The sequence below is a fragment of the Gopherus evgoodei genome, chromosome 16 (genome assembly GCF_007399415.2).
Source record: "Gopherus evgoodei ecotype Sinaloan lineage chromosome 16, rGopEvg1_v1.p, whole genome shotgun sequence".
NCBI lineage: Eukaryota > Metazoa > Chordata > Testudines > Testudinidae > Gopherus > Gopherus evgoodei.
In genome coordinates, this window is record NC_044337.1 from 19,874,592 (window position 1) to 19,899,182 (window position 24,591).

At 45.5% G+C, this 24,591-nt stretch overlaps 1 protein-coding gene across 1 annotated transcript in view; it reads left to right on the forward strand.

Moving 5' to 3' along the window:
* The window catches only part of SNAPC4 (small nuclear RNA activating complex polypeptide 4), a 30,182-nt gene extending 7,899 nt beyond the window's left edge, over window positions 1-22,283 (forward strand). Inside the window, exons 8-24 of the mRNA XM_030535185.1 lie at window positions 569-673; window positions 1,986-2,058; window positions 2,476-2,640; window positions 3,840-3,987; window positions 4,490-4,596; window positions 5,491-5,585; window positions 6,148-6,242; window positions 8,091-8,176; window positions 9,520-9,933; window positions 11,271-11,360; window positions 12,328-12,577; window positions 13,202-13,272; window positions 13,624-13,731; window positions 14,814-14,841; window positions 15,497-17,634; window positions 19,523-19,666; window positions 21,590-22,283. Of these exons, the coding sequence (XP_030391045.1) occupies window positions 569-673; window positions 1,986-2,058; window positions 2,476-2,640; window positions 3,840-3,987; window positions 4,490-4,596; window positions 5,491-5,585; window positions 6,148-6,242; window positions 8,091-8,176; window positions 9,520-9,933; window positions 11,271-11,360; window positions 12,328-12,577; window positions 13,202-13,272; window positions 13,624-13,731; window positions 14,814-14,841; window positions 15,497-17,634; window positions 19,523-19,645 (4,096 nt within the window). The 3' untranslated portion in view covers window positions 19,646-19,666; window positions 21,590-22,283. The remainder of the gene's footprint in view (window positions 1-568; window positions 674-1,985; window positions 2,059-2,475; window positions 2,641-3,839; window positions 3,988-4,489; window positions 4,597-5,490; window positions 5,586-6,147; window positions 6,243-8,090; window positions 8,177-9,519; window positions 9,934-11,270; window positions 11,361-12,327; window positions 12,578-13,201; window positions 13,273-13,623; window positions 13,732-14,813; window positions 14,842-15,496; window positions 17,635-19,522; window positions 19,667-21,589) is intronic.
* Window positions 22,284-24,591: the final 2,308 nt, after the last annotated feature.

The following is a 24,591-nucleotide window of genomic DNA, read 5'->3' on the forward strand; positions in this document are numbered from 1 at the left end:
GCCCTTTCCATTAATATAGTCATATGGCCTAAAATCCTGTTACAGGGGCTGCGACATTTAGGTTTGGAGGGCTACCGTGTAGCCTTTGAGCCCTAGCTGTGCATCCTAGAATAAACTGAACAGCATCATGGAGAGAGATTCTTATTCCTACTCAGTATCATCCTGCACTTGGTCCTGGGGGGATATGGCTTGTCTGAGCCACGGACCTGGCACACTTCTCTGTCTGCAGCCGCAGCAGCCATTGCAGATTCTCTTAGATCCAACTTGTGGGAGGTGGGAAAAGCACTTGGTCTGGCACTTGGTCTGTAGATTCGCACTTGGTATAGATGAGGAAGCAAAGCATGAGCAGTGGGTCTGCTATGTGGAAGTGTGTCAGGTTGGGGGCTGTCTTCTGGAAGGTGGGGACAAATGCAAAGCGTTAGGTGAATTTTGAAATAAGCTCTATGGAATAAGGATGGCAGAGGAAAAAACCCAGCTTTTGGACCTGCCAGCTTTAACACTATTTTATAATACTTACCCTTGTTTCTGTTTAGTCATCTTTAATAATCTTGGAAATGTCCTTAAACAGGCTCAACTATTTGAATCAGAAACTGGAAAAAGCCAAGAATGAAATGGAAAAGAAGATTTTGGAAAAGCAAGTCAAAGAAGCAGAGCGTGAAATAGAAGAGATCAAGTAAGAGGATTTATATTCTGGGTGAAGTGAACACTACCCCTTCTAGGGATTTTCCCCCCCTTAAAGACACTTTGTAAGGCTCAAACACCAACAGACTTAAGCTGGGAAAACCTTTTCTTATTCTGGCTTGCAAACGATTCCAAAACCAGTGTTCAAACCTTGCAGCATTGTCCCAGAGCCCTCACTCCTCTGCTGTTCGGTAGCAGTGTTGTAGAGTGTTTTGGGTATTAATATGCAAATATAGGCATCCTGCTTTGTTTAATAACTTCTGCTGCCAGTACTGAAGTGCTGCAAGCAAATTCTGTGGGTTTAGCTGCGTCGAGGTTAGAATGTGCTGACATTCTGTATAGTGCATTTCAGAATTGTGGTAGAGTTAAACTCCTATAAAGCCAGCATCAAGGATCCATGTGTGCTAAGGTACATGTGTGTGTGAATGAGGCACATTCAAATAGTGCCATTTGGACTTGGTTAATTTTTATAATTTAGACATTTATAGCCAGCACTTTTCTGAATTCCTGTCATCACCCCTATTGCAAAGTATATTAATGTATCACCTTCCTTAGGGCATTGCCACATCTGGGTGCTGTGAAGGGAAAATACAGTTTATGCATAGGTTAAGTGACTGTCTTAGTTAGAAACGCTCTAAATTCCATAAGAGGATTTAGAGACAAGTCTAAGTTGTATGGTAGGTGTATTACAGCTTTGGCAGCTACAGTATACTAAGGGAGTTAAACAGTGTGTGTACCTATTATTTATTTGTGTTGTCATGGTAGCTAGGAGCCCTGGTCATGGAATGGTCTCCTCCATTGTGCTAAACACAGCATGTTTCATTAAACACAGAGAGTTGAGGATTTTTTCCAAGAGACCTATAGGGATTAGGGAACCAACTTCCATTGAAATTCAGAGAGACTTGGGAGCCTGAAGCCCTTAGATCCCTTTGTCTTAATTATAGAATGATTTCCAATCTCATGTTGCTTCAGTCCCACACAACCTGTCTCGTGACATGCTGTGAGCCTAACAGACACAAGTGCTTATCTTTTCTTGCTGTTCGCTGACGGCCCTTGATGCTACAAAGGAATCATCTGTCCCTAGAAAGACTGTACTGTGCAGGTGTGCCGGGGCAGGAGAGGGGAAGCAAATGCCAGTGTCAGATCATGTTAACAGTGATTAAGAGCCTGATCCTGTGAATTGCCGAGTCTCTGCCTTCAATGGGAGATGTAATGAGATTTGGAGGTGTACAACGCTTAGCAAGATTAGGCATAGAAAGAGACCCAATGGTTGATGTGATCTTTCCTTCCTCCCCCTGTTTTAGCCATCTGCCAGAGGAAGCCTTATTAGGAAACAGACTGGATGAGCACGACTGGGAGAAGATTTCCAACGTCAGTGTAAGTTGGTAGAGCAATTACTTAGACCCAGATTCTACCTCCCTTCCTCTGCAAGTTGCCCCTTCGATTTCAGTGGGACTAGTTGTGAAATAAAGAACTACTTTGGGTGGACAAAGGGGATAGAACCCAGCCTTTAACACTTCACTCGTTTTTCAAAGATCTGAAACCCAAATCCTGATTAACTTCCAAATATCCATTTGTTTCAAGGGGGAGGGGACAGGTTTGAGACTTGGCATTGTAGAAGGGGTTCAAAAGTTAGATGCCAATGGAAAATACCCAACTCTTTATGCAAAGATTAACAGCAAAATATATTTGAAAATGTATTTAAGAAATAAGCCTTTTGGCATCAATCTCACTCAGTTTGCTAGGCTATTTCAGTAATGTCCTCAGGGGAGAGCCAATTTGTGTTTCTCTTAGTTTGATGGAAGTCGCAACGCAGAAGAGCTGAGGAAATTCTGGCAGAACTGGGAGCATCCGACCATCAACAAGAGGGAGTGGAATGAAGAGGAGATAGAGAATTTAAAGGAAATAGCTGCGAAACATAATTGTCTGGACTGGCAAACTATAGCCCAGGAGCTTGGGGTAAGGTGCTTGCCACTATGAATCGAATATTTATTTGAGGCCCAGGGTTAGATTTTGAAAATAATGCAGTCAGTGCTGAGAAGTGGCTTGAGGCAGTGGGTGTACTGTGGGGTGCTGTTTTGAAAAAAGTTAATTGTAGTGCTCAGGAAATGGATAAACCAAGTGAGTCCTAGCAAGGCATAGTGCAGGCAGGTGCTATGAATGTGGGTTTTATAAACACTTTATAGGCATGTCAACACATTCTCCAGTCTGTGCAGGACACTTTTCCAGGGGGTGTCAAATGAAAGCTAACTGTGTTACTCCCCCACATGGGTGGCAATAACTTGCCATTTGTGCAGCAGCAGGGAACTCCTTGCAGCACAGTGTCCAGTTCCAGTGTTGACACTTTAAAAAAGATGTCATAAAATTGGAGAGGGTTGAGAAAAGAGCCGTGAGTTAAGCGCTCCCTGTAAGGCAGGTTTTCCAGACCATAAGTGGTGACTTTGATCAGTTTATGTGGGGAGAAGAGTTCTGAAAGACGGCTCTTTAATCTAGCAGGCAAAGGCATAACAAGATCCAGTGGCTGGGAAGTTGAAGTTAGGCAGATTCAAAGTGAGAAACAAGGCACAACTTTTTAACAGGGAGGGTAATTTACCAATGGGACAACTTACCAAAGGATGTGGTGGATTTTCCATCACTTGAAGTCTTTCAATCAAGATCAGATGTCTTTCTAACAGATACTTTAGTTCAACCACAAGGTCGGGGCTTGATGGAGAAATGGCTGTGAAGCTCAATGGCCTGTGTTGTGCAGGTGGTCAGACTAGATGACCATAATCAGCTCTTCTGGCCTTAATTTGTGAAAGGAAGAAAGATAATGATTCAGTGGGAGCTAGTGCTGGACTATTAATTGACAATGATTATAATCACATCACTGTCATCTGGTGCTCCCCTCTGTTTGCTGTATACACTGGTTATCTTGCTTGTCTTAAACTTCAGTTATAAGTTCTTTGAGTAGGGACTGTCTTTTCGTTGTGTATAGTGCTTCATACAATTGAGGCCTGGTCCCTGACCTGGCACTACCGCAGTATTAATAATACTTAAAAGGACTGGATATGAACCACCACAGGTTCATGCCAGGGCCAGATTGAGTCAACCCTCTGTCTTTCCCAGGTCAAAATGCCCCCAGTGATCTAAGTAACTTTTTTTGTTCTTTTATTAAGACAAATCGAAGTGCATTCCAATGCCTGCAGAAGTTTCAAGCCTACAACAAAGACTTCAAGAGGAAAGAATGGACAAAGGAAGAGGACCAGATGCTCCTACAGCTTGTTCAAGAAATGAGAGTAGGAAGCCACATACCTTACAAGAAAAGTAAGTGATCTTCAAGGCTTGTACTCACGGAGTAAGTGATCGCTTGTACTCACGGAGTCTGATTCTCCAATGTCTTGTTTTCAGTGATATTCCCAATTTGCAGCACACTTTCCAAATACAAAAGGTGACATGGTCCCTGTTCTGGAGAGGTGGAGTTAATTTCATACAATCCTTGGACTGTCCTTTAATTTTAAAAGGCTCATCTGCAATCATGACACTGGTGACAGTAGCCATCATATCTTCCAAGGATGGATTTGGTCAGTACTTGGGTGCAAAACCTCCCAAGTGCTGCAAGATTTGTTGTGAGCAGTGTATATATGTAATGCACCTGATTCTAGTATCAATGGTAGTGTTTCTTACACACTGTGTGTTCTCGGTTCTTGTTGCATGCCAGTTGTGTTTGAGAAGTTAAATATTTAAGTTGTAACTACAATGTGCTTTAATAAGAATGCTAGAAGCATTGTATTGAAAGCAGAATGTAAATATTTCTTTCAATTTCTAGTTGCTTACTACATGGAAGGAAGAGATTCTATGCAGTTACTTTACCGATGGACAAAGAGAGTGGATCCCAACCTAAAGAAAGGATTCTGGACGCCAGAGGAAGATGCTGTAAGTTCCTTTAGCTTTTCTCTAGTGCTCGAAAAATGACATGGTACAAAAAGTGGATAGATTAATCCATTCCATTGTTCTGTTGCTGAATAGCCACATGTCTTTGAGGTTTTAATCAGTGGAACATAAAAAAGCAACCAGAAGAGGCCGTTCAGAAGTTTTAGGAGTTCACATGGAGTCATGGGGCCTAGTTTCAGATTAAATTATAGTAGAGACTAACATATCTGCTTCTGTCTTGAGCCCATTTTAGCTGAAATGGACAAACATGCAATCTCTGCTGGGTTCATTAGTGAAACATTAACTTTAATTAGTGTTCTGTGGACACTTGACTGTCTTCATACATTATCCAAGCACAGAAGCGGGTTGTGAACTCTATTACAAAGATGGCATAGGTGCTATACAAACCCAGAGGTAGATGCGCAACTCTCCCCTGAAGAGCGTCCAGTCTGCTCTGACTGTATTTCGCTAAGGCTGAAATGCCAAGTCTGTTTTCCTCTTCCTCATGCACTAGACAAGTGTAGCAAGTGGTGTTTTTTTTTTCATTTGAAAACAAACTAGTTAAAATAAGTTCTATGGGTATTTTTAAAAATAAAATTTAATTTGGGGGCATAAATGATCTGGCACGACCTCTCTGAGTAACTCCAGAGCTCAGCAATGATAAAATTAAAGTCCTCCTGTGATGGATCTCTATTTGCTGCTTCTTCTTTGGGGGTGGGGAGGGAGGGTGGGAGTGACTGGGAGGGCACAGACCTAATGAAGGCAGAATTAATTAAAAGCAGGGTGTGATGCATATAGCTAGGTAATTCCCAAAAGATTCCAGCCAGTGGAGACTTGTTAACTTAGAATGACTTGGATGCATTTTCAACCTAATCTTTCTTTGTGTAATTCATGTAGAAGTTGTTGGCAGCAGTTGCTAAGTATGGAGAACGTGACTGGTATAAAATTCGGACAGAGGTACCAGGAAGGAGTGATGCTCAATGCAGAGACAGGTCTGTATAGTGACTAAAAGAATCTTGCTTCCAAGTTCTCTCCTGTAACAAAGATGCAGCATTTAAAAAAATAAAAAAAAATTTTTGATATGTGCACCTAGCTCCTCTGTGCACCTTTCAGAAATAAAACCCCTCAAAACCTATATTCTACATAGAACAAAGAGGCCAGAAGGAATCTCTGTGTATCCCCTCCCACATTTTCACTGCTTGATTATTCTATGCATGTCTATGAAAAGTCTAGTCAGTGACTCTTGTGATCTGTCACTGATGTGGGGCGTTAGAGATGCTCAGCTCCTTCAAGGATTAGGCTCTAAATTAGCAATTGTACCTGAAATGTATCTAGTTTTGTGTTGCCTTTACTACTCCTTAATTGTGGGTCCTGGGATCTTTGCTGAGAACCGAGGACTTGCATTACCAGCAATGGAGATGCAGTGTCAAGGATACAGGCATGTGGAAGGAAGGGGTCCACTGATTTTACTCTCTTCATTTAACTTTAGAAACATCTCATGAAAAAGAACATTTAATCCCGTTAAACTTTGTATCAAATCTTTTAATTTTCTAGGTATTTAAATGCATTACACCACGATGTAAAAAAAGGCAGGTGGAGCTTAGAGGAAAAAGAAAAGTTAATTGAACTGGTCGATAAACATGGTGTGGGTAAGTTTTTTCACTGTGGCATGATCTTTAAGCGCTTGTAATGGTTTGAGCTGCCCTCCCCCCCTTTTAATTAAAATCCTGCAGTTGGTACTAGAGAGCTTTGCTTCTTATGGTATGTCCTGCATGTAGTGATCTCTGGAATAGGGAGATTGTTTACATAAAGAAGTCTTGAATTATTTCTGTGCACTGTGCGATCCTGGTCACTGAAACCCCCTGCTTGTGAAGTTACCCAGTAGAGGAGGAAGAATTCTATAAATGGGCTCCCCTGTGCATTACTTTCTTTCTGGATAAGATCTTATGGGCAGTACAGAAGCTTTTGGGCAGGCAGCTATACGCTTCCCTCTTCTAATAGTAATTACTGGAAGGGAACCACCTTTCCACCTTCTAACCCGAGCTACAAGTGTATGGCAAAAAGAGGTTGAGTTGGAGCACAGGACTAGGAACTAGGGATTCCTCTAGTTTTGGTCCAGCTCTGATACTGACTCTTTGTGGCTTTGGACAAGAAATTACATAACATTTGTATAGCACTTTTCATTTGGCTCACATCCAGTCTTGTGTTCCTAAACCTCATGCTTCAGGAACGCACATAAACATGACTTTCCCCACCTCCCCACAATGTATTTGGGTTTTTCTGTGATAGTCTTCTGAAGCATCAGTCATGGCCACTGCAGAAGGTAGGCCATGGCTCTGAGGTGGCACCGAGCATTCTGTGTCTCTCAGGTGCTTGGCTGCCTGGCTCTTGCTCACATGCTCAGGGTCTCACTGATCACCATATGTGGGATCGGGAAGGAATTTCCCTCCAGATCACATTGGCAGTGACCCTGTTTTTTTTTTTCTGCTTTCCCCTGCAGTGTATAGGGGCAGGTCACTCTGGGTATATCTCCCTTCCTTTCATTGTGGTGGTCTCGGACACCTCTGTCCCTTCTATTCTCAGCCTGTGGCATGTAATGGGCTAGTCTCCTGTGGGCTGTAATGCTTTCGTCTAATTTTGAAGGCTGGATTTAGTGTGTGGGTGGTGGTGGTGGCCTGTGCTGGACAGGAGATCAGGCTAGATGATTTGGTGGTCCCTCCTGGCCTTAAACTCTGACTATGTGTAAAAAGCACTTGCTTTAAAAAGGGACTGTCCCTTTAAAGATCACGCTACTTTCTGAATGTCGGCCTACCGTTGATGCAGGTAACCTCTTGGATTACTGGAACTGAAAGAGATTAGAGAGAAGAACAGTCACCCACTTTTCCTGTTTATGTAGTTTGTGCATTTCACAGCACTCTGCATATTGTCCATTTCAGCTTCCCTGCATAGCTGGTCAGTTTCCTCTATCTGGACCTTTCATAGAGAGGCATGGGAGAGAGAAACATTTTATAAAGTAGTAAAATATGATCATAAAGCCACACACACACAAACTAACTGGGAGCTCAGGGAAGGTGTAGGATCTGAAACTAGTTGGAACTTTTCTGAAATTGACTAGATTTCAAGCTGATGTCCCTTTTATTTAATCCTTGCATAACCCCTGTCTGGTAAGCTGTATTTTGCATGTTACTGTGAAGGAAGCTCTGAGGCGCAGAGGTTTGGATTCAGGAACACACATAAGCATGTGTTTAAGTCCCATTGACTTCACTGCTAAAATTTAAGCATGTTCTTGTCTGACTTCCTGAACTGAGACCAAAGGTGTTGACTAGCCTAAGGTCAGCCAGCACATCTGTAGCACATCTTAAAAGTATTACTATTCAGTGGAAAAAAAACTTCTTGAACAGTATAAGTAAATATTATCTGGAGTCTAATCTGGTGAGAGAGGGACTAGCTTTCCTTAATTTAAGATATTAACATGGCCCAACTATTTATCTCCTTAGGTCACTGGACTAAAATAGCTTCTGAATTACCACACAGAACCGGCTCCCAGTGTCTAAGCAAATGGAAAGCCTTGATTGGTGCTAAGGTATTGTAACTCTCTGATCTGGTATAGTGGGTTATCTTCCTTTTCCTTTGTAGTAATCAAATGACCTGTTTTGAAGTACAACATCCTGCTATACTGTAAACCAGTGGTCCCCAACCTTTTTGCCTGGCAAGCGCCAGCCGAAGGACCACTGTGGCGGTGGAGCACCTGTCGAAATGCCGCCGAATTTAGACGGTGACGCCTCTCGATGACGTCGCTTGCCATCGACAAGTGACGTCATCAAGAGACATTGCTCCTGAATTTTGGCGGGGACACCTCTTGATGACGTCACTTGTCGATGGCAAGCGGCATCAGCAAGAGGCGTCCTCGCCAAAATGCCGCTGTGGCATTTCGCTGGGTGCTCTCCCGGAGGCCAGGACATGGGATCATTAAGATGCCCCTGCGCCATGGCCCCTGCGGGTACCGCGTTGGGGACTCCTGCTGTAGACCCATTTTCTTTAAGAAAAGACTGGGGAAAAATCCATCTGACTCAAGTCAGTGAGCATTCAGGACCCATGCCCTAGGACCCTCCTGGGGGGGTGGGTTGGAGCCCAGGTCCGATTGTGATTCGATCCTCGCCCTGCCATTTTGAAGCATGGATGCAGCTCAAGCTGTGGACCTGAGTCAGAAAGTTGGTGTAGTGCGGTGTAGACACATAAGCATAGCTGTGAGACCCAAATCCAGCAATTGTAAGCCCGAATTTACAATGCCCTATGGACACTCAAGCATGGGCTTGGAAACACCAAGTCCACAAGCCTGGTTCCCACAGATGTGGGATTACAATGCAGTGTAGACACCCCCGTGGCCAGATTTTCAATAGAGGCTGAACACCCTTGAAAATCTGGCCATGTGTTTGAGGTACCTTAAGGCATGATTTTATTTGCCAGTGGGGAAAATACCCATTAACATCAGTGCTGCAGGGTCAGATCCTGAATGGGGAGCTGTTGGGTGCTGAGTTCTTATTAAACTCTGGCCCCTGGTCCTGAAGGTTAAAGGTTTATAGAACCTAAATGTGTGAAGACGAGAGAGACTTGTGGGGTCAGTGTATCCACTTGGTGCATTAAGCCTTGTTGCTGGAGACAGAAATCGGTGTTAGAACTTGCCTCTGTATCAGGAATTCTGAACTCATAAAAGGCTTTGGTCCTAGAAGTAGCATGTGAATTATGTCAGAGACTGTGAAGTGGGGTTGCCTCCTGGTGGCGTGCTGTCCTCTAAAGCATTTGTATGTAATGCCAGCTGGTTGCCTCCAGCTCTAATGAAGAAGAAATTGGGGGGAGACAAATCAGTGGTGAATATTTTTGTCAGCTCTTATTTGTTAGGTTTTATGGTTTTTTAATGCTAAACAGAAAAAGTCTAGGCCGAGGAAACGCCTTCAGAAACGCAGGCGAGCGCGGAGACGCAGTTCCACCTCTTCAGAGAGCAGCAGCGAGGATTCAGAGCCGGAGCTAATGAATAGCTCTGAGGGAGAAATAGACTCCCCCTCAGGATTCAGGGATACAGTGCCTGGACTCGACCTGTGGATCCCGACAAGGACAGATCCGGCCAACTGCAGGAAAGCCAAACACTTGATTTCCTCTCTCTACTGTTCCACAAGTGCTTATGTAAAGGGACGCTTAAAACGAGTTTCAGCTACGTCTGCTGGAGGAGGCAGGGCCAGAATCCCAACTGATTCAGCAGGGTTAAGTACCATACTGAAAGGTATTAGGTATTCACCTTCTACTGACCTCAATTTGAAGGATCCAGAAGAACTGGTAAAGCAGGTGAGCACTTTACTTCTTCTTTAAAAAGATTGTACTGTTGGGCTGTCAACTAAGCTCAAGCTGTGAAGCATTGATCAGGTTGGATGGGAGACTGCTAAGGCAAGTGGTGTGGGTGATTGTGGCCCCTTTTTCCCCTCTGAATCATTACTGGACCACTGCCCCTGTATGTCGTAAGGGGCACTGTTTTGGGAAGACCACCTTTTGGATGAAATGTAGAATCCAAGGCCTTGCCCTTTTTGGTATCCTCAAGGCCTCCATAGCACCTCCTGTAAGAATAAGGTGTTAACCTCAAGGTCCTAGCCAAGTGCCAGTGTCATCAATTGCATTCTGCTTGTCAATTCACTCTGCCATGACACTCTTCCTCCCAAACTGTGGCTTCGTGTGGCTGTCAAACAGCTGCCACCCTCCACCCCAGAGATATTATTACTGGGGTCGAGAAAGAGCCCTCTGTGCATGGAGATGTTAGTATAAATTGTAGAGCATTTCAGGTTAAAAGCTATCACAATAGTGTATATTGGCCATGAGAGCCTCTATTCATCTCAATGCAGATCAGGTATTTGCATAACTCAGGGAAAAATGTAATGTTACTGTCGGGGTCACACTCTTCAAGGTTGTTCTGGAAAATCAGATTGAATATCAAGCCAATGCTACACTTGACAATCAATTATACTTTATTTTCCTGAACAACTTCACCACACCCCAACAGGATGAGATGCCTTTGGAAAATTTTACGCAGCGTGTCTTATGGTGACTTTGATTACCCAATTTCTCTGGGAAAAGTTTCAGGTTTGTGTCTCTTCTCTCCCCCCCCCCCCCCCCCCCCCCCCCCCATGAAGCCAGAAAAGCAGAACAGGTGGGTCAAAATGGTCCTAAATTTGGGTTTCCTAACATTTTTTCTTTTGTTACTTCAGAGGAAAGTTTATGTGCATCTGCAAACCAAACATTGCAGCACTGGGCTAGTGTGTGAGAGACAAAGTTAAACTGACCACAAACGACAGTTGAGCTGGTTACTTTGAGAAAATGCAAATATCTAGCTGGCAGTGCAGATTAGTTCTTCACAAGACTCTTAATCCTGTAAACTTTTTGTTTTGGCTCATGACTTAAATAAATTCATGGAGGATAGGTCCACCGATGTCTATGAGCCAAGATGGTCAGGGATGCAACCCCATGTTCTGGGTGTCCCTAAACCTCTGACTGCCAGAAATTGGGACTGTTCTGTTTGTTCCCTCTGAAGCGCCTGGCCCTGGCCACTGTCAGAAGACAGGACACTGGACTAGATGGACCATTGGTCTGACCCAGTATGGTCATTCTTATGGCTTTTGTATACTTTTCTCTAGGCTTCCATAAGAGGAGAGCAAGTGTTAAAAGTTACCCTGGAAGATGTGAGGAGAGTGCTAAGAAGAAATACCTGTTCTCAGAGGAAATGCGTAAGTGCCTTTTTGTTTGGTGGTTCTGGCTTCCCCTGCTAATAGCACAGACAATCTGTTTTGACTTCCAGATGGTCTTCATGATAAACCATACACGATGGTCTGAAGGGAGTAACATTTCCAAAGCAACTTTAACTCCCACACTCCTATTTCCTCTCTGAGCTCTTGTTAAAGGGCCAATGATGCATGTAGCTCTGAGACTGCCTCTAAACATATACCTACCCAGGCTACGCACTTAATGCTGGGACTGAGAGTTCCGTGTGCTCCCCACTAAACATAGTGCCTTGCACTTCTCATTTATATGCCCCGATGGAAGGCTTCGCTTTAGCGCGCACGTGATCTGCTGAGGTTTTTTTAATCCTCCGTGAAGGACCAAACCCACAAGTGTTGCAACTGATGGTTTATCCAGTGTGATCCTGACATAGGGAACAGCATTTGAACCTGAGTTCTGTGTAGATAAAAAGATAAGTAGCTACTGTGCGATTAAGAAGGGAGGCAAAACAAACAATCTAATTGGTCAGCTGCTTACAAACTATGCACTGTCCCCATGTACACTGAAATAGTAACGTGCCCTGTAGCTGCTCATATTGGCATCCCTAAGGACGCGGTTAGGAACTCACGTTGATGCGCTTTGTGAAGAGAAAGGAATTGAGAGCACTGTTATCCTTCCCCAACTTAAGCAATCTGATGGCTCTGCTATAATTTAATTTTGGTGGTCTGACCTATAACCCCTGCCCCGGTAAGAAATCCAAGGTGTATATGCTTTCTTCTAATCTGCAGCCTTTATTTTAACACACAGTAAGTGTTTTGACTCCAGTGTCCTGGTAAAATGGAATAAAAACCCACTGGAGCAGATCCTCCACTGGCATACATCGGCATCATTCCATAGAATTCCATGGAGCTCTACTGTTTTATAGCTTTTGGGTTGAATTTTTGTGATCTTATATCTTTGTTCTGCTACATACAGCAAGACTGGCTACGGAAGCCTTATGTCCCCTCTTCAGCAGTGGCTTCTGGAGTGACACCGGGCACGTCAGACGACCAGGTGCTGCAGGGATTACAGAACACTAAGGAGAAAAAGTACCGTCGCCAGAGAGAGCAATTTCACAGAAAGAATCTGGAGAGGAGGCTCCTGATGGCAGTGACTCCGTGGGTCGGCAATGTCCTACTGCCTTGCACCTTTAGAGCTGAGAGGATGGCGTCCCATCAGACAAAAGGTACCATTGACCCCATCAGGTTTCTAACTGTCCCCGTCTCTGTTCTCTCCTCCCCCCCCCCCCCACTCCTTACAAGCATGGCACCAGACTCTTAAACAGGGCTCCAGGATTGTGCCTTAGGACACAGCACCTTTCATCCTGGGATCTCAAAGCACCTTTGACCTCCTGAGGTGTAAGGTAAGTGGTATTACCTCTTACCATTTACGGTACAGGTACCAGAGACCCAGACAGGGGAAGGGGTAGCCCCATGTCACACAGCAAGATGGCAGCAGAATTGGCAGTAGAACCCAGGAGTTGTATTCCTAGTCTCCAACCCTAATCACTAGACCGCACTCTTCCTTTGTAGGTTAGATTTTATTGAGACAGTACTTTTTCCCATCCAGGAGTCTGTTAATCAAGAGGCAGGGAATTATTTTGAGTAAATCAATGAGCATATATGGTCATTCTGAGATCTTAACAGAGGGGATTCTCTTTTGCCAGAGTCTTTTATAAGAGCAGGGTGAGTTGCAAGTGTCGTTATTCAGCCCCTCAAATGTTAATATTGGAGGGGTGCTGCTCATAACCACCTGCAGACCTATGTGAATGTTCACTTAACTTTTTTTTACATTGGATTCTTTTTTCCAGCTCTTGTTATTCAAGAACAGCTTCAGACAGTCACACTGGACAGCACTCCAGTGTTCACGCTCTTCATTCAGGTGGGCACCGCTGCATTAACTGGACTCCAGAGTTTTAACATAAATATCTATCAAATACAAGTATAAAAATAACTAACATCCCTCACTGGCACTTATTTTTCTCTCGAATGATTACGTCTTGCTGTATTTATATGACCCACGTAGAGAAGCCATGATTGTAAATTCAGCTTAAAAAAATAAATCTTGCAATACAAAGAACCAAATACTACCTAGCTTCTTTCCAGTGGCAACAAAAAGGCCCTGAGGTTCTTCAAACGAAATGTCTCCTGTTTGCAGGGTGTCGTCTCCTTCACCCCCAGAATGCCTCTCTTCCAAGCTGAGCTTTAACATAAGATTTTCATCTCCTTGCAGCTCTTCCAGATTGACACTAGTGGCTGCATGAAGGTTATTCGTGAGAGGAAGATGAGGCAGTCAGACCTCATCAGGTCCATGGCTGGGAATACAAGGCGACTTCAGAAGGTACTGTGTGTGTTTCAAACCCTGTCCCATTGTGCGGGGCGCCTGGGTGGAAATCACCGACTGTTCGTGTTAAGGGAAGCTGTATATATCCTGTTTGTCAGCTGCTGCTTTGTACTTCTCACAGAGGAGAGACTAAAACCAGTGTTAATGTGGCTGAGTGGATAGCGTGCCGAGTTGGGCAGTGGGAGACCTGGGTTGGGTTTCCAGTTCTGTCACTAGACTCTGGTCACCAAGAGTTAGTCACTTAACCTCATTTTCCCTCAGCTATAAAATGAGGTTAGTAAAAGTCACTTACCTATGTAAAGCTCTGTAAGATCTACTAGTGAAATGCTGTATTCGAAGAGGAAGTGGCTGTTGTGAATTTATAATTACAACTGGCTAAATAGCTTGTCTAGACGGTCCAAGCTTTGGATACCTTATGCTTGCTGGATCTGCTGATGATGATTCTCTTTTCAAAAGCTGGTACGAGGCTCTCCCACGCATTCCCGCCATACTGTGTGTGCGGGCAATAAAACAATTATTTATCTGTATTGCAGTAGTGCCTGGAAGCTAATGGGGAAATAGTGAAGATATCTTTGCTGTTGGTGTTCACAGTAATGAAAGGGTCAGCTGGGCCCTTGCCTTCACGAACTGATGCTCTGTGGCTAAATGATTAAAGTGGTGCCAACTGGTTCCAAGAACAGCAACATCTACCAAGGAGGATTGTTTGTGTCTCTCTTACTTGGAGTTCTGACTCCTGTTCTAGGCCAAGTCCTGTGGACTTGCTGCTCAAACTCTCTAAAGAGACGTGGTGTCAGTAGAAAGGAAGATAGGAGAAATCCAACCTGCACAACTGCACTGACATCATTAGTTTTATTGGGGTCCACTTTTGACATGTTTTCAGTGTCCTGAGGATATTTTCCTGCTAATGTGCTAATGTATACCTGCCAGAATCCTGTTTTCCTGCTAGAGTACAAAGCTCTCCCAGAAACATCTGGAGAAATGATGTACTCACAATATGAGTGCCGTCTACTTCAGTGCCATGTATCTGATCTCTAGATATCCCAAGAACACAATTCATAATCTGTTTCCTTATTTTGCAGCCCTCCTGCAGTTCCAAGAACTCTTCAGGTACCTACCCTAACACTTCCATTTATGTTCACAATATACAGGGACTTGTGCTTAGTTAATTATTGGTTAATACGACTCTCAATGTGATGAAAGCCTCAAGAACAAAATCACTTTTCATTTTACTCTCTGGGGGCTTTTAAGCTGGTGGTATTTGATCATTCCATTACTGGCCATAGAAAGATGCCATTTAATAAAGAAGGGCAAAGATTCTGGAGGGACAGGGTGACCAACAATGCTGTGACATCAGCTCTGGACATCAGCTCTGTAGTGTTGTTGAAGGCTGGGTATTCTGGCACCCTGGCACGGTTTAATACCGGTGCTGAATGTTGGTGTTATATTGACCTGATTGCGGGGCGTTCCCTTCCATGGTATATAGTTCTGTCAGTAAGTTCTGCACATGACTCCTGGGATGATAGTTGCAGTCACTCCTCATTACTGGGATTTGAGTGTCACTTTTTTTTTTTAAAGAGGCCCTCAGAACAGTGCAGATTAGATACCTTTTCTGTCGTAGAGTCCCTTGGAGCTCCCTGTTAGCATGAATGGCAGTTGTGTGTTACTTACCATGTTAAGTTACTCTATGCTTTAATAGCTAGAGAGCAACTTTTAAAGCCTCATTCAGTTTTGAAAGCATTGATAGAATCTCTTCTTTCTGTAGGCTTGTCAGCACAGCCCCGCTCCCGGAAGGTCCCAGCAAAGGGAAGAGCCAGGAGACCCATCGCCTTAAAAGCAAAGGAGAAACCTGGAGCTGTGTCAGCAGATGGCCCTACTCTTCCCACTCCCAGGCAAAAGCCTAAAACTGTCTCAGAATTACTGAGGGAGAAGAGGCTGCGGGAGTCCCGGGCTAAGAAAACTTTGCAGAAAACAGTGATTCTTGCCCCCCAGGTGTTGGTTTCACCCTCTGTGATAATCCAACACCCTGTGCAGCAGGTAGTTCCTGTCCCACAAGGAGGAAGTGAGCCTCAGACAGCTGGATTGGCAGGTAGCAGGAATGCTCAGGCAGCATGTGTACCTGTGTCATTACCTCCATTTACTCCTGTGATGGCTTCTGTCTCCTCTCCCAAACCTGTCGGAAGCCATTCATCTCCAGCCCCAGAATTTGCAGAGAGCAGTTGCTCCTCCGAGAGGAGAGCAAAATCCGAGAGAGAGCTCAATGAGGCAGCTTTGGGAGATGTGTCCAAAGGTGAGGCTTCTCAGGACAGACCCATGGGTGCAGGGGAGAACGGCCTATCCCAGGGGTGCAAGAAAGCTCAAGCATTCAGTGCCAGCTCAGCACCTGTAGCCTTGCAAAACCATGCCTTTGTGCCACAGCGGATTGCATTGGTGCCATCTTCAGCCATTTCTCTGAACCCTGCCTCCATGAAGTCAGGCCCCCAGGAAACCTCTCCCTCCCCATCCACGACTTGTGCCCCAGCACTGATCAGGTCACAGCAAAATGCAGTCAATCTATTGCCTGCTATCCTAGCTCCCCAGGGAAGGTCTCACGTGGTTCCCAAGAACATCATGCCCATTACTTGGGTGGTAACGCAACAGGGTTTGATCCCCACCTCGGTACAAGCATTGGTGAGTGTTCAGAGCCAAGGGAAGCAGCCTGCAGCTGGGATCATAGGCAGTGCTGCCAAAAATCAGAGTCAGACTGGAGAGACCTCTGCCCCAAGAGTGCCGCAGATGCCACCTGAAGCAAGTCACCCTCCCATCGGGTGCACGAGTACACAAGTGCTGAGCCCACAGTTAGTGGAAGGGGCACCCTCAGGGAAGACGGTTTGCTTAAATCCTTCCACTCATTCCTCATCCGTAACCTGTTTGGATCCTGGGCACAACTCACCCAGCGTGACTCCTCCAGCTCCTGCATCTTTAAACAGTCTCTCGAGGATATCTGACTCCTCTGGAGAGAGGAGTGCAACTCCAGCAAGCCTTCCAGGTAAAGGAGCAGCTCTGCACCCCAGCCCTGTGGTGTTGCCCCAAGCGAAGCCTCCTGCAAGCACTCAATGGACTGACCTGCTCTGCTCACCAAGTCTCCCTGCCCCGAGCGAGAGCACTAACTGCAGTATCCTCACCGGAACCGCCTCCAATCCAAACATCCTGCTGGAAGGGAGCCTGGTGCAAAGGCCGGATCAGCTTCTGGCCTGTAACAACATAGTAGAGAACTCAGACGCTCCTGGTGCACGGGTAACCAGGAACAGGCCAATCTTCCCAAAGCCACAGAGCACCCCAAAAGTGGACAACTCCCCTGGGCTGCCCATGCCCAGTGCCGAAAAGAACCTCCTGGATGTCAGCCTTCTCTCCCTTGAGGATGAGGCTTCGGTGAAGGAGTGGCTGAGAGGGACGCGAGGCATCCCGGTGCCCCCATTGGAAACCAGCTTGGCTTACTTGCCACCTTTCTTGTGCAACTTGAAAACGCTCTCCAGGCTGCTTCTGCAGAAGAAGACACTGGAGCAGCGTGTGTCGTGCCTCGGGACCTCTGAAGAGCACGACGATGGGGGCGCTGGGGCTGATCTGCCAGCTGTCAGAGCGCTGGTGTGGCAGAAACTCAGCGATAACCCTGCCTATCTCCTGCTGAAAGCCAGGTTTTTAGCAGCATTTACTCTCCCAGCCGTCCTAGCAACTCTGCCTCCTCCCTCTGTGACTACGACTCTCTCCAGCAGCTGGCAGCAGAGTTCAGAGAGTGACAAAGAGGAGTCCTCTGACAAGGAACTGATGGAGGTAGAAAGCTGTGGGAAAGGACCAGCGGAAGTACCCTTGGATAGCAAAGCTGGCATTGTCCCTGGGAGTGGGGATGCTGACATCACTGATCAGGTAAAGTCAAAGCATTGAATTGTTCCTCTTGGAGTTAATGGCAAAACTTCCATTGACTTTGTTGGGGCCAGGATTTGGCTTGTAACTTGTTTTTTTTTTCCTTTTTGAGTAAGCATGGATTTATCTGGTTTGAGAACTAGGGGAAAGTTTCCCTGCTTCACGCAGTACCCTGCATCCACGGAAGTCGGATCCTCTCTTCTCCTCCTCCTCCTCTTCTCCCCCCCACCAAAAAAAAAAAAGATCAAGCTTCCATGCAATGTTAGACCCAGATTATGTGCCACTCCTTCCCACCCATGCCAAAGCCCTCTTTCCCGGAGCACCCAGTCAGTAGGTACGGCATAGTCATTACAGCGTCTCTGGGTCTGTTAAATACGAAGCTCAGGTTAGTTTACAGTACCCCTAGATTTTCACAGGGCTGCAGATGTAAACCCAGAGCTGCTTTGTAGAAGGTTGTCAGAGGGAATCTGGAGAATTTAGTTAGGGCTGTTGGTAGCCATGATGGCATAGGGTTTCGCAATAGTGCATTTCTTGGTTGCAATCTTCAGAGAGACTTTCAGTAACTTAAATTCTCTTTATAGTGTTAAAACACAATGATCCTTAACTTCTAACCCTGTTTCTAACCCTGTTCTGAAAGCTCCTGTTTACAGAATTGGTGGTGTTTCCCATAAAGCTCCTCCTTTTCGGCTTGTGCTGGTGGATACTACAGTAGAGCAAAGCAGAAGGATGCTTGGGGAAGATCTGCAGCTGTTTACCTCTCCCAGGAAAGCTTGGGTTAGCAGGATTGGGTCTGTCTGAGAATTCCTTACGTTGTGGATAGGTAACACGGTGGTCTTTGCATCTCCAGGATGTAAGGGGAAGAGCACCTGTGTCCCTATGTAGAATGTAAGGTTCCTACTCCACAGCGTCACGTGTGACTAGACTAGAGTTTTCCAAGTGCTTGTATGCCTGTCGAATGGAAGGGGTTTTGGGGGAGAGATGTCCTGGTGAAGCTCCGTAACACCAAAGGGGTGGGTGGTGACTATGCCTCATCCTCGGGTCCTCCTGGTCCTTATTCCATTGTTCCTATGTTGCCACTGGCAGTCCCTTCCTAGAAGAGCTGATCAAAGAAGGGTGTTAAAATAGTGCCGGCTTCGCCTGTTCTCCTCAGGGAAGAACCTGCAGCTAGGCTTGCCCCCTGCGTCAGCCCCACAAGCTGATACTGGGGTGCTAAGCACAGTGGGTCATACCCAGGAGGAGCTCCCAAATTGCTCTAGGGGTGGACAAAGACTTACGGGTCCTGCCGCCTGCCCACCTTCATTCAGTTGGAGTGGCTTCATTTCAGCAGCTGGGGGCTGATGGGGAGAAGTCAGACTGGATTCCCTTTACCTGCTAGAATGTGCACACGGTCCAGGTGGCTGCATTGGCGTGGGGAAGAGTCTTTCACTTTGAGACACTCTGGAGCTCCGTGTTCAGCAGGGCCTCAGCCTAACCCCCAGCTGCAGTGGCAAAATCATCATGTGTGGGAGGACGAATCGTTGCCACGGAGCCAGACAGAGGCTGTGAGCTAGGGAGCTGCTGTAAAAGCAGGGCTCCAGCTTGAATCCTTGCAGTATTACTGTCTCCAGGAAGAAACACCTGAGCATTGGCTAGATGAATTTTTACTACACTCTGTATGTAATGTTCCTCACTATTGGAGAACACATGCTGTCTGGCACAGCTGTGTGATCAAGGGGAACAGGCATCATGTTGTGCTTTTAATGATCTGGTAATAAAGAGAGTGCTATTTTTGTTCCATTCTTTCCCAGCCTTGCCAGAATCCCTGGATGATTTGTGGGGAGAGGGTTCCGGTCCTTCCTGCGATCCCAAGTATCTTCAGCCTGCAGTAATGCCCTATCACTGTTTGTTGCAGGATGCTGGAGGTGAAGCACCTGCTGAGCAGTCGGTCTCAGGCTCCGGCGCTGATGTGGGTGAGACCAGAGTTCTGCGAACGAGGAGAAGTACTCGCTTCAGGAAGAGGAGGAAGCGGATGTGAGAGAAGCATGTGGAGAAATGTTAGTAACTTCACTGTGAAGCCGTTATTTCTTGTTTGAGGAGAGAGACCTGGAGAGGCACTTGTGTTAGGTACAGCTTAGAAATAGCTGGGGAATCCTGACTCAAGGCCTATATCAGTGGTTTGAAACAGGCCTGTCTCGCCTTCCCTGTGGGCATGCAGGTCTGAAGTCACTTGTTTAGTTGTGATCGTAAAGACCGTAATTACAAGGCATGCTACATTTATACAGTGCTTTTTGTCAGGGTTCCTTCCCCACCCTGAAATCTGGGATACAGATGTGGGGACCCGTATGAAAAACCCACTAAACTTTTATATTTCACCAGCTAGGTTAAAAACTTCCCCAAGGCTCAAATTCCTTTCCTTGTCCTTGGACGGTATTGCTGCCACCACCAAGTGATTTAAATAAACATTCAGGAAGGGACCACTTGGAGTCCTACCCCCCCGCCCCCAAATATTCCCCCAAACCCCTTTACCCTTTCCTGGGGAGGCTTGAAAATAATCTACCAACCAATAGGTTAACAAGGTGAGCACAGACCAGACCCTTGGGGTTTGTGTCCTGAAAACCACCCAGGTTCTTAAAAGAAGAACTTTATTAGAAAGAAAAAAGTAAAAGAAGCACCTCTGTAAAATCAGGGTGGAAGGTAATTTTACAGGATAATAAGATTTAAAACACACAGGATTCCCCTCTAGGCTCAACTTCAAAGGAACAGAACAGGAATAAACCTCCCTCTTAGCATAGGGAAAATTCACAAGCTAAAACAAAAGATAATCTAACACAATTTCTGTAAGTTTAAGTGTAATAGCAAGGAAATGCAAGTATCATTTCAGTAGGAGCTGGGTTACCTGCTTGGTCTCTCTTTGTTCTAAGAGGGAACAAAAACAAAGAGCACAAACAAAACCCCTCTCTCTCTCTCTCTCTCTCTCTCCCTCCCTCCACCCCCCATTTGAAAGTATCTTCTTTTCCCCCATTGGTCCTTCAGGTCAGGTGCCAACTGATTAACCCCTTACAGGAGGGATTTGATGTTACTGCATTCACAAAGGTTGTTACCCTTCCATTTATATTTGTGACCGCTTTAGAGACACAGGCCCACTGTCATATGGACTCAACAACCCAGAATCCGTACAGTCAGTGGTGAGAATTGGTCGTGAGGCATTGCAACTGATAATGAGATTTTTGCACAATTGGTTGCTAAGATAAGACAAGTTTTACCAAAAAAAAAAACAGAGGATGACTGTTTAGGTAAGGAGGAGTGAGCTCTTGGGGAGAAGAATGTCTGAAGGATGTGCTTAAAGCTATTGGCTCCTGCTGCAGAGCTTAAACATTGTCCTAGTGTCTTCTCTACACCTTGGCTACTGTGTGCCCCTTGCTGATGGCCTTACAGAGTTCTGGTGATGGGGGTTCACTTGGGCTGCTTTGTCTGATTCTGGCTGACTCTGCAACAGTGGAGCAAAGACACTGAAGGTCCTGCACTAGCAATGGCAGCTTTTTTCTATTTTTAAATTCTCAGTGGCCATAGCGATGGACTTTTAAATAGAGTGCAGAAGATGGTCTCCATCAAGCAGTGCTTCTAACGTGAGTAAGATCACCCACAAGCCACTGCTGGACAAAATAAGTGTTGTTTAGTTCTCAGAGGGCCTGGGGAGTTGGATGCTTTTCGTGTCTCTACCATAGAGAGACTGCAGGGCAAGCGGTTTCCTTGCCTGTATTCACAGGGCTAACACCATATTACACAGATGCTGTGGTCTGATCAACTTAAAAAACACCAACAGCTTTTGGTTGACAGGTACCAAATAAGCGAAAAGATTTTTTTTGCCTTGATCCCTCTTCAGTTCATGGAGTTGTTCTCGTTTCTTTTTTATTCTTTTCTTAAATGGCTTTAGAAACTCTATCCTGTGATTAACGAGGTGAATGTGTTCTTATTACAGGAGTCTCTGAATGAAGCTTGCTTTCAGATGTGGCAATAGCAGCTATTCCTTGCACTACTGACCAGTGATGCTTCAGATAAACTGACTCTGCAGTTCTGGGGAAGAGGAAAATGGTTGCACTGTTTTTCCCATCACTTAGCCAAGTCTGTTTATTACTACAGTTCTCGTTTAAAACCACTAATTGGGAAAGTTAGAGACGGAAGTCTTTTTTTTTTTTTTTTCTTGACACACTGATTCTGTTCTAACACTCTTACAATCTGGCAGCAGCATGGACAAAGGTGGGAGAAGGCTATTGGAAACAGGCATTAAAAATGAATGCTTGCTTGTTTTCTGTGTTGGAGCCTATTTATATAAATGTCTGTCCCCAGTTCAGAACATGAGTCTGTGGTTTTTTTAATGCTGTGGCAGTGCTTGTGGTTGACAGTTAACTGGTTCTGAAGTGACAATACTGTTGAATCATCAGTGGATTTATTTTGTATCTGAATGATTCTGACTGTTTAAACATAAATGTTATATTTTTTCTCATTTAAAAAGATTTAGGCATGTTATTTCTGGCCCCACAAACAGGAGAGGTTTCATTTGAATGTGCTTTCCTGTAAGTGTTTAGTCTTTGACAACAAGAAAGGTGATGTTTGTTTCCTCACATAGAACCCAAGAGGGAGTGGGAATTAGCTGATCTTATGGTTAAGGCACAGGACTTGGTCGCACAGGATCCCCTTCCTGGCTCTGTTGCAAATTACAGTGCAGCCTTGGGCATGTCACTCTCTCTAATTCCTCATCAGCAATGCCAGGATCTTTGTCCCCCAGGAGTGCTGAGGCTAAATGAATGAAAGTTGGTAAAGTCTGAGTTCCATGGATGAAAGATGCTGGGGAAGAGCAGACACTGGAGTGGCTCTAATTTCCCAGGAACACAGCAGTGATTTCAGGCTGTAGTGATGCTATGAAGCATGGCCTCGCCAGCAATGCTTTGTCCCACCCTACGCCTGCGTGCTGCTTTCCAGGGTCGCTAAATCCCAGTAGGCCAAGGTGCTGTTCAATTGTTAAGCCTGTATCACACCCAGAGAAGGGAATTTCAGGCAAGTTTTCCCCTCCCAAAGCGTGTGTGAGCCACCCTCCTGCATGAAATTCACCCCAAGGCACAAGCTTTGCCGTGAAACCATGTGCACTGCTTGGCACACAGCTGTTAACATGAGGCTTAAGTGGGGCATAGGACTTTATGCCCTGGAGTCAATGTGCCTTTGTGAATGCCGCTTAGGTAATGACACCTGCTGGGTTGATTAGCCAGGCTGCTGCTGTGCGGCACCTGATCTCAGTCTCTGGTGAGGGGGTCTCATTGTAATGCCTCCTATTTAATGGGTTAATTGGAATGTCATGGTTGTCTCCCTCACACTTGGAGGGTTGAGTGTGGTATGTGGCCGGCAAGCTAGGACTAAGGTATGGAGCATGGGAGGAGAATAGAGATGGGGACCATACTATGGAGCATCCCTGTAATTCAGGGACCTGGGATGCCCACACCTTTGGTCTAGGTAGTACTCCACCAGATGGTGGGGTGGGAGAATTGGACTGATTCTGGAGGCTGTCCTCAGGCTCTATTGCAGAGATGGTAAATGCATAGTGTGCACAAATTCCCTCCTGTTTGCTGGCACCAAAAGGCGGCTCCGTCAGGGAGGTCTCTGCAGTGGTTTGGATTTAAAAGTAACCCCTTCGCCGCTATGCTACAAACATACCCAACACCTGGATTCTGTCATAATGGAGATTGGAGGACGCAAGAGTGGAATTCCCAAAACTATTTTATAGAAAGAGCCAGAAACTTAGTTATTAAATGAAGAAAACTTCAGCTACAGCTCAGCCCTGAGCATCAGTCATGCTAGCGAGTCCTCTACCTATCTGTCTATTACACAGCTGAAGAAATGATCAATAAGCAAACTTTCACCTAGGAACCAAGTGAGGTCATCCGAAACTATTGCAGCCCTCTCTTGTCTGAAGTTGAGCCTCTGTCTTTGGTGGTTATAACAAATTAGTTTATTTATCTTCTGCCTCAAACACTTCGATGCCATTTCCTTCAAAAAAACCAAAAATCACTGCCAGCCAACACCTGCACCAAGTCGACACCTGCAGACCCAATGCTCCTGAGCAACCTCTTATTTGTCAAGAAAACATGGAAATAGAGACAGGTTTTTATGCTTTCAGATGGCGCTGAAGTACTGTCATGATGCAGGCCCCACAAGGTGGATAGGCCTATCAGTTTAGCACATTGCTTTCAGATCAGCCTCACCCAAAATCTTCACAAAGCGTATCTTGGAAGGCATGTGCTATGCGTGCGGTTTGTACGCAGTAGGAAGCACAGGGTTGCAGAAGCTGCTCCAGCCAGAGGCTTGTGCTGAGAGGCCCAGGAGCAGGGGCTCTGACAGCCCTGCATGAGGCTGTTCAGAGTTTAGCCTGTAGAACAAAAGCAGGGAGAGGTCCTGATCCAAAGCTGTGTGACGCTGCATTAACTGCAGGAATATCGAGTTATGTGACTCCTCTGGACATTTTAAAATCAGGCATCTGAATTGTTCTTCCCACAGAACTCGAGACTTGTAACAGTGATGACAACAGAAATAGTTCCGTAAAGGAGCAGTCAAAATGATTTGTGTGCGTGCTTAAAATCCTCCAACAACTATTGCCGTGCTGCCCCTCCCATCACATGCTGGGGCCTAGGAGCCAGGACTCCTGGGTTCTATTCTTTGCTTTGTCCAACTTGAGACACCTTGGGCCTGACTCTTTTCAAGGGCCAAGTACCCACAATTACCACTGAAGTCAATGGGCACCCAAAACTAGAAGCCCCCTTTGGGAAAGCGTCATAATGGTCTATCCCATCAACCCCAGGCACACCTGCTGTGGCTCTACATCAAGAGAGAATTCTTGTCCCTGTCTGCATTCAGGTACAAAGGTGTTGGTGTGTTGATAAGGCTGCAGTTAAAGGGATCAAGGTTTAACCTGAAAGGCTGTCACAACTCCAG